Below are 18,587 nucleotides of genomic sequence, written 5' to 3'. Positions count from 1 at the left end.
ATTAGTTTCCTTTTTGAAGTGTGAAAGCATCTAGCTCTCACAGCTCCTCTTTAGAGAGCAGGCAGAAAAAATACTCTTGCTACTGCCTGCACTGGAGGCACTCACTCACCTTTGGTAGTTCCTTTTTCACAATGCTGAGCCATACTTTCCTGCGACGAGCATTAAGCTGTTCAATGGATAAGTGCTTCTTCTTGATGCCAGGAGGAGGTGCATCATGAGAGAACTTGGCAAAGACTTTGGTCTGGTGGTGGTGTCGACGAGGGGATTCTTCAGAGGAAAGTTCTTCATCCCTTCGCCTTTTTTTCTTCACTTTTTTTAACTTGGCTACAAAAGAAACAGTCTTTCAGAGGTTGCATTTCTTCCCTTCCCCAGGAGACAGCAACAAAACAACCGCATCACTTTAAGAAAATTCAAGGTTCTTTCCTCATTCTACCGGAAGCTGGCAATGTTTATTTGGAAGATTTGGAAGATTTGGAAGATTCAGGCCATGAATCTTCCAAGAGGAAGATCTCACTACCTTGGAAAAGAACACTGGATACTCCCTTTGTTTACATGAAAGAGAAACACAAAATAAAACAAAAAACTGACTTTCTTTTGAACCCAACAACAGGAAAGAAAATTTATGAAGTATCGGGGGCTCAAGTAATGGTCAAAAGGAAGAAAACATTTCTACTTGGGTAGTAATATAAAGTAGCTAAAGAGAAACAACAGAGAAAGAAAAACTGCATTAACTGATATGATGCTAAGACTTGTGAAGAGAAAAGTATACAAGGAACAGAAACCTAATTAGAGGGAGAGGGTGTGAAGAATGAGAAAACAGAGATAGACGAAACCGGTTTGGCTCAGTGGATAGAGCGTCGGCCTGCGGACTGAAAGGTCCCGGGTTCGATTCCGGTCAAGGGCATGTACCTTGGTTGCGGGCACATCCCCAGTGGGGGTGTGCAAGAGGCAGCCGGTCGATGTCTCTCTCTCTCTCATCAATGTTTCTAACTCTCTGTCTCTCTCTCTTCCTCTCTGTAAAAAAATCAATAAAATATATTTAAAAAAAAAAAAAAAAAAAAAGATATAAAAAAGGAGGATGTGGGAGAAAGAAGGGAAAAAGGCTGAAAAGAATCTTTCTGAGTAGAGTTGATACCTTCAAGGGAAATAAAATCTGTCTTTACAGATAATTTAACATCCCCTTCCTATTTCCTTCCTGATTTCCAGCTGCTGAGAGCTCAGTAAGATAGGAAAGGACATTTCCTGACAAACATGCAAAAATACATCAGGAAGCCATACAAAATCCTGAAACAAAGAATGAGTTAATGTGGAAGGCAGGCCAACACGCTCACCTTTAAGTTTCTTTTCCTCCTTAAATTTCTTTTTTTTAGGTCCAAGCAGGTGACGTTGTTGCTCATAGAAAGGGTCATATGTGGAGAGCAGGCCTGCACTGTAGTACTGGTATTGCTGCAACTGAAGCAAAGACAGAGATCCTTAGAAAGGCCTACCTGTGTTCTACAGCACAGTCTTCAAGTCATCTTTACTATGGAGAGCTGAGCCAGAGAAAAACCCTACCTCCTAAATATAGTATTTTTCCCATAAAGAGACCAATAAAGATTTAGTACATCAAAGTGAATTATTTTCTAAACTTCAAATCAAAATGGATTTATTGGCCAAGGACATGCAAGTTGCTGGAAATAATTTCAGAGATGAAAGGTTTTTAGGCTTGAGTCTTCACCAGAATATTTACTTAGACCTGACACATACAAGGTAGATCAAAAGTAGGTTTGCATTTGTTCATATGAAAAATAAAGCAATTATCTATATATATAAAAGCCTAAGCAACTGTCTAACTGTTCAAACATCTGACTGGTAACTATGACATGCAATAACCACCAGAGGGCAGACGCTCAATGCAGAAGCTGTTGAGCTGTGGTGACTTGGCAGCTAAAGACACACCAGAACCAGAGAGGAGGTAGCCCAATTCTGGGGTGTGTCACCCCAGAAATGCCCTCTTGCAATCTAAGACCCTTCAGGGGATATCAGAGAGCCAGTTTCAGCCTGATCCCCGAGGTCAGGCAGAGGGATCCCACTGGTGCACAAATCTGTGCACCAGGCCTCTCTAGTTAATAAATAATAATACAAGAATAAATTGTGAATGGTTATTTTATATGATTTGTCATGAAATTAGTTCTAATAAATCATTCTATCACGTGAAAAAAAATAATAAATTGTGCTTTTCCTATATATAACTGTAAACCTACTTTTGCCCTACCTTGTATTTGAGGCAAGCAATTCTTTGCAGAAAGATCTCCTCTTGGAATTCATCAAGATATAAACCATATTTCTACTATCAATAGGTCCTCAATTTTTCAAGGTTTCTGATGCCTTCTATTCTAGCTTTTAGTCTTACATTTGGTTTAAACAGTCACCAGCCATCCCAATTCTTCAATATTTCAATTCTTTTCTACCACTAAGGGAGTCTGACAATATTATGAATAGTGCCTATGTTGCCAGAATTATAACATACAAATAATTCCTTTGCTTTCCAGGGAGTAGTTAATACTTTCAAACATTTCATTTAAATTGACCCCCAAAGCTCACATTAATTCCATCACAATTATTACTAATGGATAAATATGAATTAAAATATGTAGTCCAATGTCAAATCTCTTTTCCTGGATTGTGGCCGAATGAGTTTTCCAAGAAATGAAAATAGAGTAGAAGAGTGACATGGAAAACTATTACAAGGTCTCCTGTCAAAGGTCAAAATTAAATGAACATTCATCAAGCTATATACTTAAAACCTATGAATATTTCCGTATGTATGTTTTATTTCAATTCAAAAAACCACAAATAGCCCTACATGGTTTGGCTCCATGGATAGAGTGTAAGCCTGCACACTGAACGTTCATGGGTTCAATCCTGGTCAAGGGCACATGCCAGGGTTGTGGGCTCCATCCACAGTGGGGGCATACAGGAGGCAGCCAATCAATGGTTCTCTCTCATCATTGATGTTTCCAACTCTCTCTCCCTCTCCCTTCCTCTCTGAAATCAATAAAAATGTATTTAAAATAATAATAAACGACAAATATTTCAAGTACCAAGTGCATTAACATTGTACCTTAAGGAGGAACTCTTCATCCTAATCAAAACAGTCAGATATCTTACTGTTTATCACTTCTACAGGCTTATTGCCTTTAGCATATTATCCAAAGTTTTCTGAACTAACTCTGGACCTTAACTAACTGATGTAAAGTTTTTAGATATTCAAATATGCTACTACCCTTTATGTACAAAGTGTTACACTTCTGTCAAAAATCAGAAGGCTTTGCCTGGTTAGCATAGCTCAGTGGTTGAGCATTGACCTATGAATCAGGAGGTCACGATTCAATCCCCAGTCAGGACACATGCTTGGGTTACAGGCTCAAACCCCAGTATGGGGCATGCAAGAGGCAATCAATGATTCTCTCTCATTATTGATGTTTCTCTGTTTCTCTCTCTCTCTTTTCTTCCTCTCTAAAATCAATAAAAATATGTTTAAAAAACAAAACAAAACTGTATCAATCTAATATTAGTATATGAAGAAAATAGTTTTTTCAAGATAGGAACACTTCCAAAGAGCAAATGTATTTAAAACAAACAAACAAACAAACAAATACTCAATAAATTCAAAATGGTATAGCCACTTTGGAAAATAATCTGGCAGTTCCTTAAAAGGGTAAACATAAATTACCATATGACCCAGTGATTCCTAGATATATAGAAATGAAAATACATGTCCATACCGAAAACTTGAATTCAAATGTTCATGGCAGGTCTACGCATAACAGCTTAAGGTAGAAACAACTCACTATTCATAGGTATGATTCATGATAGCCAAAAAGTATTAAAAAAAATCCAGTTAGTTCATCAACTGATGCAAATAATATACAGTATGTCCATACAATGGAATATTTGCAATAAAAAGAAGCAAAGTATGGATTTATGCTACAGCATAAAATTTGAAAACATTATGCTAAATGAAAGAAGCTGAACACAAAGGACACATGTTTTCCACTTGTATGAAATATCTAGAATACACACATTTATAGAGACAAGTGGTGAATTGATGACTGACTGCCAGGAGCTGAGAGAAATGGAGAGAATAGGGGGAGGGCAACAGCTAAGGGGAGCAGAGTCATTTCAGAGTGAGAAAATAATCTAAATTAGATAGTGATAATAATTACACAACTATGAATATACTAAAAACCACTGAATTGTGTACCTTGTATGAACATAATTTTTTTGGTGTGTGAAATACATTTCAATAAAGGTATTGTAACCATCACCACCCTATATAATAAAAGCCTAGTATAATAGGTGTCTGACCATTCGTTCAACTGTTTGATCAGTTGCTATGATGTGCCCTGACCACCAGGGGACAGACGCTCCGACCAGTAGGTTAGATTGCTGGTGGGTCCAGCCGATCGAGACTGGGCAAGACAGGCTGGACACACCTTGGAGCCCTCCTGCAGACCTTCTCTGGCTCCAATTGTGCACTGGTGGGGTCCCTGGCCAGCATAGGCACAGTGAGTATGAGCAGCAGTAGGCATGGATGACAAGAAGGAGACATACTGGCTGTGGAAGATTTGCAAGGCAATGATGCAGCTGTGCCTGCCCGAGGCTACCTGGTGATTCAGGATGAGCTGAACCAGACACTAGGAGTTCAAGGCCCAATTTGGGGACAAGCCAAGTGAAGGATGGCCAGAGCGCACAAACCTGACACTGCTAGTGGCCCACAATGATACCCCACTGACCAGATGTTTGTCTTTTTCCCAGAGGAGCCCAAGGTAGGAATCAAGACCATCAAGGTGTACTGCCAACGCCTGCAGGAGGAAAACATCGCCCAGCCCTCACTGTGGTGCAGCAGGGCAGGACACCCTCCGCCAAGCAGTTCCTGGTCAGCATGGCTCCCAAGTACATCCTGGGACAGTTTCTGCAGCAGGAGCTGCTCATCAGCATCACGGAGTACAAGTTGGTCCCAGAGCATGTCAACATGACCAAGGAGGAGATGACAGATCTGCTGGACAAATATAAACTCCGAGAAAACCAGCTGCCCAGGATCCAGGCTGGAGACCCTGTGGTGCACTACTCTGAGATAAAGCGAGGGCAGGTAGTGAAGATCATCTGGACAAGCAAAACCGCAGGCAGAATCATCACCTACCGGCTGGTACAGTAGCCATCCTACCACCCAGCAGACTCTGGGAGCAGCAAATGGACTGTAGCCACCTTACCCAGGCAACTGAACTGCTGGCGGTTTCCCCTGCTGTGATCTGCTCAACCCTGGAAATCTACCTGCGGCTCCTCTGGAGCCCAAAGCAGGCTGCGTGCTTGCCTTCCCTGGGCCGAAGGTCCCTGTGGCCTCACACTGACACTGAGCCCCTCCTGGGATCCTGTGTAGTGGTTCCTCAAGAGGACAGGATGCTAAATAGAGGCCAGTGAGCCAACCAGCAACCAAGACAGTCCTAGGTTCTTTCCCATCCCCCGCAAGCACTCCAAGCTGGATCCCCACAAATGGGACCTGGGTCTGAGTCTTCGGGTAAGCCCCCACTTCCAGCTGCCATTCTCCATGCTCCTCTCACAGTGGCCCTATCCTTGACAGGCTGTGTACTCTGAGGTCAGCAGGCAGGGAGATTAAAACACATCTGGATTTGAGTTGGTATTGAAGCAGAATATTTTTAAATTAAAGGTATTTTGAGTTAAAAAAAAAAAAAAAAATGATGTATCTTCAATGAATATAGCCCAGAGGGTAAATAGCCAGTATGAAGGTCTGCAATGTCTCCTGAAACTCTTACCTCCTTGTCTTTACTATATTTATTCTGGTGAAGTTTCTTATATTTGTGCAGCCGCAGCATGTTATGAAGTTCTTCTCTGTTGAGATTGAGTTCTTCCTCCTCCTCTTCTTCTTCCTCTTCTTCCTCTTCTTCATCGTTCTCTTCACTCTGAGAATCTGCCTCACTGGATTCATCACTTAGCAGAATATTCTGAAAAAGGGAGGAAATGGAACTTCTCTTTGAAACAATTCCTTTTACAATACAATAATTTTTAATTGAATTTATTGGTGTGACATTGGTTAATAAAATTATATAGATTTCAAGTGTACAATTCTGTAATATATCATCTGTATATATTGTACTGTGTGTTCACCACCCCAAGACAATAAAAGCATTTTTTTCCAGATCCCAAAACAATGACAAAAATAGCTGGAGGGCAGTCAGTCCAGTTTCCCTTATACTATTCTTTCCCAATCCAACTGAAAAACAAAAGGATAACCATTAACTCCAGTACACACAAATTAAAGAGCACTAAAACATGGGAAATGCTATAAAATCAACAAAGTTAGATTTTACTAACTACTTACACTATATATATGATAGTTTAACTAAATGTCAAATACAAAAGCAACACCAAAACCAAAAAAAAAAAGCTATCTATATATAGAAGCCTAAGCGACTGGCCAACCAGTAACTATGACGGGCACGGACCACCACAGGGCAGACACTCAATTCAGGAGCTGCAGAGCTGTGGTGACTTTGCAGCTGCAGTTCTTGGGTAACCCAGAACCAGAGAGGAGGGAGCTCAATTCCGGGGTACATCACGGGAGAACCACCCTCTCGTAATCCGGGACCCCTTGGGAGATGTCAGAAAGCGGGTTTCAGCCCAATCCCCACAGGCCAGACCAAGGGACCCCACCAATGCACGTATCCGTGCACCGGGCCTCTAGCCTACTGGCTCCCCACTTCGGGTCTGGCTCCCTACCAGGCCTCCAGCCCATTGCAGAGGTCGTGGGTCTGGCCCTTACAGAAACTTTTCAACTCGATTAGCTAGATGATGAGAGATGTGCAGACATCTCTCATCATCTACTGGCTGTGGCCCAGACATCTAAAGCCAATGCTGGCCCACCCACTAATATCGATTTCCAGTGGAAGCAGTGAATTTTCCCACTACCACTCAGCTGGGAAACCGGCTGCGGCTTCCATCCTTCCAGGTGGACAGTAGCACCAGCAGGAAACCTCTAGGGGGAAAAGGAGGCAAAGGAGCAGGTCAAGTGGTAAGGAGGTTCCTACTGCCACAGGACTCCACTTGGGTGGAAGGGCCTGGCCGGGGAAGCCTGACATTGAGCAGGGTCCTGCTCTAGGCTGACTAGATTCCAGATTTAGTAAATCCTGTTTGCTAAATAATTGCATTTTGAAGCTAAATTCCCACAAGTAGTCAGTTACCTTCAAACGTAGGGTAAAGTGAGATGAAATATACGAAACAGATACAGAAAGAGACATAATATTGGGGAAAGAAAGAAGGGATCCTGATTCCGGGGTGCATCAAGAACCAGCCTCTCACAATCCAGGACCCTGGAGGTGGTTACAGCCCCATCCCTGCAGGCCAGGCCAAGGGCCCCACCGGTGCACAAATCCATGCACCAGGCCTCAAGTAGGATATAAAAGAATATAGAAAGCAAGCTGTGATGGCTAATAAAGAAACAATGCCCAAATTCATTCATGAATGGATAAACAAAATGTGGTATTATACAGATCATCAAATATTATTCATCAATAAAAAGGAATAAAGTACTGATATGTGCCACAACATGAAATTTGAAAATGTTATGCTAAGTGAAAGAAGCCAGACACAAAAGGCAACACATTATATGATTCTGTTTATATAAAATGTCCCTAAGAGGCAAATCCATATAAACAGAAAACGGATTAGTGGTTGCCTGAGGCTGATGATGTAGAGAATGGGGATAAAATGCTAATGAGTATAGAAGTTTCTTTTTGGAGTGATGAAAATATTTGTTATTGCCGAAACTGGTTTGGCTCAGTGGATAGAGCATCGGTCTGTGGACTCAAGGGTCCCAGGTTCGATTCTGGTCAAGGGCATGTACATTGGTTGCGGGCACATCCCTAGTAGGGGTGTGCAGGAGGCAGCTGGTCGATGTTTCTCTCTCATCGACGTTTCTAACTCTCTATCCCTCTCAATTCCTCTCTGTGTAAAATCAATAAAATATATTTAAAAAAAAAAAAATGTGATGGCTAGCCCTATCCAGTTTGGCTCAGTGGATAGAGCATCAGCCTATGGACTGAAGGATCCCAGGTTTGATTCCAGTCCAGGGCACATGCATGGGTTGTGGGCTCGATCCTTAGTAGAGGGCGTGCAGGAGGCAGCCAATCAATGATTCTCTCTCATCATTGATGTTTCTATCTTTCTCTCCCTCTCCCTTCCTCTCAAAAATCAATAAAAATATATTTTTTAAAAATGTGGTGGCTAAACAAAGATTTCTGCATTCCCAACAGCTTAAAGCCTCACTGATCTGAAATAAATCTGGTCTTTTGCACTTGAGTTTTTAAAAGGGCCTATTGATAATAAAAGAATACCTTTAAGTTACTTTCCATTCTTCTATTGATAATAACAAAATAATACTTTAAAGTTACTTTCCATTCTTCACAAAAAAAAGTACGAAATAGAGAAAAATTAGTTTCAATAGAAGAAATGCTATCCTTAACTCAGTTTGGCCAATGACAGTAATCTTGTAAGCGGCTTAACCATACTGTGCCACACTCTTGCTTATAAATACTCCAATAACTTACTATTATAACTAGAGTAAAATACAAATTCCTTGACATGGTGTACAAAGGCCCCAAGTGATCAGGTTCTCTAACCTCATCTTCTACCATCCCCTTATTCACTGTCCCCAAGGTATAGGAGTTTTCATTCTCTCTCAAACATACTGAGTTGCTTTCTTTCTCAGAACTTTTGCAGTTATTCCTTCTGATTGAAATGCTCACATCTTAAACCTTCACCTAGTTCTCTCTGATCATTGAGAAATCGTTAAAATGTTACTTCTTTAAAGCCATATTTATTTGTTTGTTTGTTTACAGGCTTACTCACTGCCTCCCTCCATTAGAATGTAAGCTCCACAGGGCAGGAATCATGTCTATGAACCATAGTATCTGGCATATAGGATGCACTTAATCAACACTTGGTGAGTGAATAAATTACTCAAGGACAGATGAAAAGTAGATTAAATATCCCGATTACGATGTGAGCCAGTGAGGGCAAGAATCTTATCTAAGATTAGAGGCCCGGTGCAACAAATTCATGCTCTTGGGGGAGGGTCCCTCAGCCTGGCCTGCACCCTCTGGCAGTCCAGGAGCCCTTGGGGGATGTTCGACTGACAGCAGTTAGACATCCTTAGAGCTGCCACGGAGGTGGGAGAGACTCCCACCACCATGGCTGTACTCACCAGCATGAGCAGGGCTTCTGGCTGAAATGAGCTCCCCTTTTGGGAGTGCAATGACCACCAGGCGGCAGCTCCTATGTTGAGCGCCTGCCCCCTGGTGGTCAGTGTGCATCATAGTAACTGGTCATTCTGCTGTTCAGTCTGTTTGCATATTAGCCTTTTATTATATAAGGATAGTGTTTGGTTGATTACCTCCCACCCACCCACCTACCCATGATAGGGGTAGGGGAGGAATACGGGAGGTTGGCCACCCAGGGAGGGATCATAAGAGGGCTCCAGGGCTTGTTTAGCCCATCTCACTCAGTCCCAAGTGGCCAGACCCCAGCAGCAAGCTAACCTACCAGTCAAAGTGTCTGCCCCCTGGTGGTCAGCGCACATCACAGCAAGCGATTGAACTCCCATTCTCCCGTTTAAACTCCCAAGGGGACACTTTGCATATTAGCTTCTTATAAATATAGATATTTGTACTCAGCAATGTTTACTAAAACAAACTTCATTATGTCTTCTAGATCCTTCTCTATAATCTCTTCAAAAAAGACGAGTGTCTATAAAAAATTTCTGCCAATGTGCCAGAATGCATCAAAACCTTTCCCTTTTAGGAATGACAAGCCCTTCCCACCCAGAACAGGTAATCCAATTCCAACCAGCAGCTATGTTTAAACAATGTGTCCATTTACACTTGAATGGCTACACCTTTTGATAGCCTAAGGGCAAGTGTACATGTAAACAAGTTTGCTCTCAATTCCCAGGACAGAAAAAAAACAAGCTTAAAATTATTAGATTTTAAATTTTATTCTTAGAAGTGTAAAAGTTTATTAATTAAAAAAAAAAAGGAGATTGAAAAACCTGATGAACAATAATAGCAGTTCATTGATATGGGAGAGGAGTGGTCTGACTGTTCTAGGGGAAAGGGAGGGAGGAAGAGACTGAACATAAACTGTGCACCTATGGATGAGGACAATGGGGGGTGGGGAGGGGGCGGAGGGTTGAGTGGAAACCTGGTGGAGGGGGGAAGAAATGAGGATCCTTTGTAATAATATGAACAATAAAGATTGATTAAAAAAAAACCTTTCCCTTTTACTTGTTAACAGGTTACTTGAATTCTAAACATTCTGTCTTCTCTTACCTTTAGCCACTTCCTGCTTTTCTTCAACTTAGAGAAATTATATAAATTCCCTTTGTCAGATTTTGATTCTGTGTAAAGAAACATAAAGAATAATAAAATGAAAAGATGACTACACCAAAAGAACTGAGAGTCCAAAGAGGACTCTCACACCACACTGACCTGACTGTAGAACTCCATTCAATGAGTACGTGTTTAACATTCCAGAACTGCTTGCTCCAGAAGTTTCACCGAGCAATGAATTTGGAGGTTCTTCCTTAACTTGTATTAAGGGATCCCCAGACTGGGGCAATAAAGGATTACTGTCATCCAGTCCATCTTCACTTTCATCACTAGAAATTAAAGAATGGTGAATCCACAATCAGGGCTGATCCAGCAAAATATTTTAATTTATGGTTAGTAGACTGAACATTTTTTAGAAAAAATTGATCATTTGAAAAAGTTCAGTTTTATTTGAAAGGAAATATATCAAACATGCTAAAAATCATGAATTATTTTAACCCTAAAATCTACAGTGAAAATGGGAATCAGAAACATGACTAAATATCATAGTGGGAATATGGACGGACTAACATACCTGGAAATATTCCTGTTGAAGATGGCCGATGTCTGTCGCAGGAAATGGTCCAACCGGAGGGCCCTCTCCAGGTACTGAAGATAGAGGGGCTTTGCCAGCTCAGTGCAGCCGCCATCGTCCCCGGCACCCAACTCCGAGGCCATAGAACAAATCTGTCTTCATGCACAAGGGTCTCTGACTGCACGGCTATAGAATGGAGGTAAGTAGTGAAAAATGGAATACTATTATTGTCCCGTTATCATAACTGTTTTTTATAAAATGTGAAAAGAAATCTTGTCTATGGAAAGATCATTCATTATAAAGTTCACAATAGGCACTGCCTTCTAATGCAAAAGCAGAAGTTAAAAGGATGAGAACATCAAAATACAGAAAAAATTTCATGTCACAATGGAAGTGGTAACATTTTATCAATGTAAAACATCACAGAATTCAAATCATAGTTCACATCTTCAAGATTCAAGTGTTGTATTCCATTAAGTAAAATGCGGTCAGTTTTAAGATAAAAATTCCTCCTCTGGCCGAAACCGGTTTGGCTCAATGGATAGAGCGTCGGCTTGGGGACTGAAAGGTTGCGGGCACATCCCCAGTAAGGGGTGTGCAAGAGGCAGTGGATTGATGACTCTTTCTCATCGATGTTTCTAACTCTCTATCTCTCTCTCCCTTTCTCTCTGTACAAAATCAATAATATATATATATATATATATATATATATATATATATATATATATATATATTTTTTTTTTTAAATTCCTCCTCTGGATACCCTCTTCTCAATCAAGTCTTTCTTTATCACCATCATCTCACACAGTACGATAACTGGCTACAGTGGCGATTCCACAGTGGTTGTTCCGGTCTTTGGCCTTTATGTAGCCATTCTTGCCCCAAGCTTTACCCCAGCTGTTCTTGACAAACCAGTATTTATTGTTACTTGATTGCCTTCCATTGGTGCTGCTCATAATAAATGCCATCTTCATAGAACCAGAAGCTAAGATGGCTTGCATCTATAGCAACAGAGATGGGCCCCACAGTTGCCACTGCCTTCATGAGGGCACTCTCCTGCTCAGGGAAGTCCACGAAGTCAGTCATTGGCAACAGAATCCTCAGGCCTGTATTTACAGATTCCAACCTTTGCATGATATGAATAGGACTCCTCTGAGTCCAGCCCTCCATTGGATTTAACATACTGGATGACATTATCCATTAGGCCACCATTGCAGCCCTCACTGCTTTGAGCCTGAGAGCAGTCTACAAGGTTCTGCTCACTCAATAAGATACATTAAAAGGATTATACACCATATCTAATAGAATTTATTCTGGGAATGCAAGATTGATATAATATTCACAAATCAATAAATGTAATACATCACATAAACAAAATGAAGGACAAAAATCACATGATCATATCTTTAAATGCAGAAAAAACAATTGATAAAATCCAGTTTTCCAAAATATCTGTCCTTCCAGGGCATTAGTTGCACTAACTGCCCAATAAGAACCACAGTGACGCTCTTTCTTCATGGCAGTTACATAGTCTTCTTCTCTCCAATCTACATTTGGGAGGATTCTCCTTTTCTTGTGCTTCTGGTTTTGATGACCATTTATCACCTACATGAATTCTTTGTTGGTCATGTCACCAAAATATTCATTGCCAAGGTGAAGCTCTGTCTCCCTAGGCTGTATTCCTGGTTGTGTAGGTCAATCATTTTCATATTCTTCTCCCACACTGTTATCCTTCATCCTTCTTCATTCGAGCCAGGTAGCTTACTGTGTGTTGCCTTCCATCGGTGCCATTGTGCCTCTAAACTTCCATCAACTTTTGGAGAAGCTGAAGCTATTCCTAAGTAAAAGGCAATCAAGAAGAATGAAGGATATCATTTTTTATATCCTCGAGGGTCTCATTTTTCATATCCTCTTTGTGAGCGCAGCAGAGCAGGCACAGTCAACACATACTGGTCCAAGATCTCCCATCAGTGGCATTTTTATACACCAATAATGAAATATCAGAAAGATATTAAGAAAACAATAGATGGTTTGGCTCAGTGGATAGAGCGTCAGCCTGTGAACTAAAGGGTCCCAGCTTCGATTCTAGTCAAGGGCACATGCCTAGGTTGCGGGCTTGATCCCCAGTGAGGGACGTGCAGGAGGCAGGCAATCAATGATTCCCTCTCATCATGGATGTTTTTATCTCTCTTCCCTTCTCCATTCCTCTCTAAAATCAAAAAAGATATTTTTTTAAAGAAAACAATCAATTTACTACTGCAACAACAACAAAAAAAGGTAGGTAGGAATAAATTTAACCAAGGAGATAAAAGACATATACTCGAAAAATTATAAGACACTGCAGAAAGAAATTGAAAAAGATACAAATAAATGGAAACATACAATGTGCTCCTTTATAGGAAGAATTAACATCATTAAAATGTCCATAATACCCTAAGCAATCTATAATTCAATGCAATCCCTATCAAAATACCAATAGCATTTTTCACAGAACCAGATAAGTAATCCTAAAATTTAGATGGAACCACAAAAGATGGCAAATAATAGCCACAGCAATCTTGAGAAAGAACAAAATTGGAGGTATCATGAGATCTGATTGATATCAAATTATACTACAAGGCTCTAGTAATCGAAATAGCATGGTAACAGTTTTAGAAACAGACACATAGATGAATGGAACAGAAAAGAGAGCCCAGAAATAAATCCATGCCTATATGGTCAATTAATATTTGACAAAGGAGGCAAGAACATATAATGGAGTAAAGACAGTTTCTTTAATAAATGATGCTGGAAAACTGAATAGATACAGGCAAAAAAATCAAACTAGACCACCAACTTACACCTTACACAAGAATAAACTCAAAATGGGTTAAAGACTTAAATATAAGTCACACAAGACTATAAAAATCCTAAGAAGAAAACATAGGCAGTAAAATTTCAGGGATTTCTTGTAGCAATATTTAATTCAGGAAAGGATGACTATGTGTGATTGTTACACCAGGATAAAAGTTATATCAGAAATTTGTAGCTCCTACTAATGGTGTTATTTACAAATATTTATATCTTTATTTCTCCACAGGCAAGAGAAACAAAGGAAAAAAATAAATGGAACTAAACTAAAAAGCTTTTGCACAGCCCTGACCAGTTTGGTTCAGTAGATAGAGCGTCGGCCTCGGACTTAAGGGACCCGGGTTCAATTCCAGTCAAGGGCATGCACCTTGGTTGCGGGCACATACTCAGGGGGGAGTGAGCAGGAGACAGGTGATCGATGTTTCTCCCTCATTGATGTTTCTGACTCTCTATCCCTCTCCCTTCCTCTCTGCTAAAAAATCAATAAAGTAATTTTTTTAAAAGAGGTTTAGCACAGAAAAAAAAAAAATCGGCAAAATAAAAAGGGAACCCATTGAATATAACATATTTGCCAATGATACTTCTGACAAGGGGTTAATTTCCAAAATATATAAAGAATTATAAAACTCAACATCAAGAAGACAAACAACCCAATTTAAAAATGGGCAAAGGACCTAAATAGAAACTTCTCCAGAGAACATACAGATGGCCAAGAGACATATGAAAAAAATGTTCAATGTGACTAATCATCTGAGAGATGCAAATTAAAACCACAATGAGATATCACCTTCCACCTGTCAGAATGACTATCACTAATAAAAAGTGCTAGTGAAGATGTGGGGAAAAGGGAACCTTCATGCAATGATGGTGGAAATGAAGACTGTAGCAGCCACTGTGGAAAACAAGTACTGGTATGTAGTTTCCTCAAAAAATTAAAAATGGAATTGCCGTTTGACTTCTGGGAATATATCCAAAGAAACCCAAAATATTAATTGGAAAGAATATGTGCATCCCCCCTACGTTCACTGCAGTGTTATTTACAACTAGAGGCCTGTGCACTGGTGGGGTCCCTCAGCCTGGCCTGAGCCCTCTTGCAATCCAGGACCCTGCGGGGGATGTCAGACTGCGGGTTTTGGCCCAATCCCTGAAGGCCATTCCGAGGGACCCCACTGGTGCACAAATCCATGCACCAGGCCTTTAGTATGCATATAAGATCTTTGTTAATCTCTTGCACCCTTCTCCTTCCCCCTTCCAAGATACATCAGTCTGTCCTATGTTTCCATGCCTATGCATTGAGCATCTGGCCCCTGATGGTCAGTATAGATCACAGTACCAAATGGTCCAACGATCACTTAGGCTTTATATAGATAGACAGATAGCCAAGATACGGAAAGAGCGCCAATGCCCAACAGTAGATGAGTGGATAAAAAAAGCTGTGGTACAGGAAATCTTAACTTTTGCAACAGCATGGATGGACCTAGAGATTATAATGCTAAGTGAAATAAGCCAGTCAAAGACAAAAACCATATGATATTATCTCACTTATATTTGGAATCTAATGAACAAAATAAACTGACAAGTAAGTAGAAACAGAGGTATGCATACACAAAACAGACTGACAGCTACCAGAGGGGATTAGAGTCGGGACTGGGACTCTACATCACACAGACACGGACAATAGTGTGGTATTAACCGGAGGGAAAGGGGGATGTAGGTAGGTGGAGGTGGACAAAGGGGGAGGGAAATGGGGACAGAAAAAGACTTTTCTTGTTTTTAATTCTTGGTTTAAAGTATTACCTATGTCTCTTTTTTCACCCACTGACCTCTCCCAGCCACTTCCACCCCAGCACATGCTCTCACCCCTCTACTGTCTGTGACCATGGGTTATGCTTATATGCATGCATACGAGTCCTTTGGTTTGTGCACATGATGTTTTATTCAGTTGTACACTTGAAACTTGTATGATTATGCAAACCAATATCACCCCAATAAATTCAATTTAAAAAAATAAGTACACGCAAAGTCACTTAAGAGATGTAGAAAGTGCCATGAGAGTTCAAGAAAAGATGATTATGTATGTTACACCATAATAAATGTTATTAAAAAATTTGTAACTCCTACTGATTGCATTACTAACAATTATTTACATATTTTAATTTTTTTATTGATATTTAGAGAGGAAGGGAGAGGGATATAAAGATAGAAATGTTGATGAGAAACATCATTGATCGGCTGTCTCCTGCACAACTCCCTACCAGAGATCAACCCCACAACCTGGGGCCTGTGCCTTGCCCAGGAATTGAACCATGACCTCCTGGTTCATAGGTCAATGCTCAATCACTGAGTTCCATTAGCAGGGCACAATATTTTACATCTTTTGATGAGAAAAACTACAGGTTAGGCTGCTAGGTATGTATGACCAAAAGAATAATAAATGAAAAGCCAGATGAATATAATAATACAAAATTTAAAGCTTCCAACTTCCCACTAAGAAATACCCAATTCAAATGGCTCCACTGGTGAATTTTACCAAACATTTAAAGTAGAATTAGCCGAAACCGGTTTGGCTCAGTGGATAGAGCGTCAGCCTGCTGACTGAAAGGTCCCAGGTTCAATTCCGGTCAAGGGCATGTACCTTGCTTGAGGGTACATCCCCAGTAGGGGGTGTGCAAGAGGCAGCTGATCGATGTTTCTCTCTCATCGATGTTTCTAACTCTCTATCTCTCCCTTTCTCTCTGTAAAAAATCAATAATATATATATTTTTTAAAGAAACTGCTTAAAAATAAAGTAGAATTAGTACCAATCAATCACAAATTCTCCCAAATAACTGAAGAGAAAAGAACACTTGCCACATCATTCTATGACTCTGGTAATAATCTCATTCCAAAACCAGACAAAGATATCACAATAAAACTATAAACTAATATCCCTTACAATACAGACTTTTTAAATCCTCAACAAAATATTAACAGTTGAATCCAGCAACATGTAAAAAGGAATATACACTGAGTATATTACCAAGTAGAATTTATAATACAAATGCAAGGCTGGATTATATCAATCAATATACTACACCACATTAACAGAACGGAGGATAAAACCCATTTAATTATTTCAAGTCTCAAAAGATGATTTGACAAAATCCAATACCATTTCAAAATAAAAACACTCAAACAAGGAACAAAAGGAATTCCTTCAACCTATTAGAGCATCTATGAAAAATTCACAGCTAACATCATGGTCAAAGACAGAATGCTATCCCTCTTAAGATCAGAAACAAGACAGGTTCACGTTTACAACTTCTATTCAAAATTGTACCAAAGTTCTAGTCAGGGCAAAAAAGAAAAAGAAAAAAGACATAAATGTCATCCAGATTGGAAAAAAGAAAACTATAGTAATAGATGACATGATCTTATATACAATCCTAAAAATGCACTAAAAATGAACAAGTTCAGTAATCCTTTAGGGTACAAGGTAAATATGCAAAAATCAATTGTTTCTATATACTAGCAATGAAAATTAAATTAAAAACAACCCATTAATATTAGCATCAAAAAGAAGAAAATACGTAGTAATAAATTTGACCAAAGACTTATATATACTGAAAACAATAAGACAATTAAATAAATAAAAGGACATTCTATGACTCATTAGTATCAAAATCCAAGCTGGCCCTGGCCAGTGTTGCTCATTGGTTGGATCATCAGCATGCACACCAAAGGGTCTCAGGTTTGATTTCCAGTCAAGGGCATGTATTTGGGGTGCAAGTTAAATGCCCAGCTCTGGTTGGGGAGCATACAGGAGGCAACTAATCAGTGTGTGTGTGTGTGTGTGTGTGTGTGTGTGTGTGTGTGTCTCAACCTCCCTCCCTTCCTCTCTCCCTTCCACTATCTCTAAAAATCAATGAAAATGTATCATCAGGTGAGGATTAACTACAACAACAAAATCCAAGCTGGCTTTTTTATTCTTCCAGAAATAAGCAATCTGATCCTAAAATTCACATGGGAATGGTGCAAGAAACCTAGGATAACCAAAACAATGTTAAAAATGAAGTACAGCCGGAACCGGTTTGGCTCAGTGGATAGAGCGTCGGCCTGCGGAATGAAAGGTCCCGGGTTCGATTCCGGTCAAGGGCATGTACCTTGGTTGCAGGCAACATCCCCAGTAGGGGGTATGCAAGAGGCAGCTGGTCGATGTTTCTCTCTCATCGACGTTTCTAACTCTCTGTCCCTCTCAATTCCTCTCTGTGTAAAATCAATAAAATATATTTTAAAAACAAAACAAAAAAAAAAACGAAGAACAAAGTTGGAGGACTCAGACTTATGACTTAGGATATGTAGCACTGAAATAAGGCTAGATACTAGATAAATTAATGAAACAGAGTTCAGAATCTAGAAACACATTTATAGTCAAATGATTTTCAAACAAGGGTATCAAAATAATTCAATGGGGAAAAGAAAGAACAAACAGCCTTTTTAACAAATGGTGATGTGACAACTGGATAGTCATATGCAAAAGAACAAAGTTGGACCTCTTTCTTACACTGTACACTAAAATTAATTCAAGAGATCACAGATCTAAATTTTTAGAGCTAAAACTATAAAACTCTTAGAAGAAAACAAAGTGATTATAAATATTCATGACACTGGATCCGATAATGATTTCTTATATATCATACCAAAAGTAAAAGCAACAACAAAAAATAGAGAAATAAGGCTTCATCAAAATTTACTTTAGTGCTGAAAATGATATCAAGAAACTGAAAAGAAGAAAAAAA

General features: G+C 39.8%; 1 protein-coding gene and 2 pseudogenes across 3 annotated transcripts in view; 1 reads left to right on the top strand and 2 right to left on the bottom strand.

The window, feature by feature from the left end:
* Positions 1-18,587, bottom strand: part of INO80 (INO80 complex ATPase subunit) — a 129,007-nt gene that overhangs the window by 96,601 nt on the left and 13,819 nt on the right. The window contains exons 2-7 of the mRNA XM_084904453.1: positions 10,960-11,145; positions 10,545-10,714; positions 10,386-10,453; positions 5,817-6,005; positions 1,332-1,452; positions 110-324 (exon numbers count right to left, since the gene is read on the bottom strand). Of these exons, the coding sequence (XP_084760579.1) occupies positions 110-324; positions 1,332-1,452; positions 5,817-6,005; positions 10,386-10,453; positions 10,545-10,714; positions 10,960-11,102 (906 nt within the window). The 5' untranslated portion in view covers positions 11,103-11,145. The remainder of the gene's footprint in view (positions 1-109; positions 325-1,331; positions 1,453-5,816; positions 6,006-10,385; positions 10,454-10,544; positions 10,715-10,959; positions 11,146-18,587) is intronic.
* LOC311614517 (DNA-directed RNA polymerases I, II, and III subunit RPABC1-like) lies at positions 4,573-5,203 on the top strand (annotated as a pseudogene). Its single transcript has one exon. The product of its transcript is annotated as a DNA-directed RNA polymerases I, II, and III subunit RPABC1-like (transcript).
* Positions 11,661-12,356, bottom strand: LOC311632964 (procathepsin L-like; annotated as a pseudogene). Its single transcript has one exon. The product of its transcript is annotated as a procathepsin L-like (transcript).

Source organism: Pipistrellus hanaki, assembly GCF_964339955.1.
Source record: "Pipistrellus hanaki genome assembly, chromosome: 1".
In the NCBI taxonomy this organism is placed as follows: domain Eukaryota; kingdom Metazoa; phylum Chordata; class Mammalia; order Chiroptera; family Vespertilionidae; genus Pipistrellus; species Pipistrellus hanaki.
This window is presented reverse-complemented; position numbering and strand designations above follow the sequence as displayed.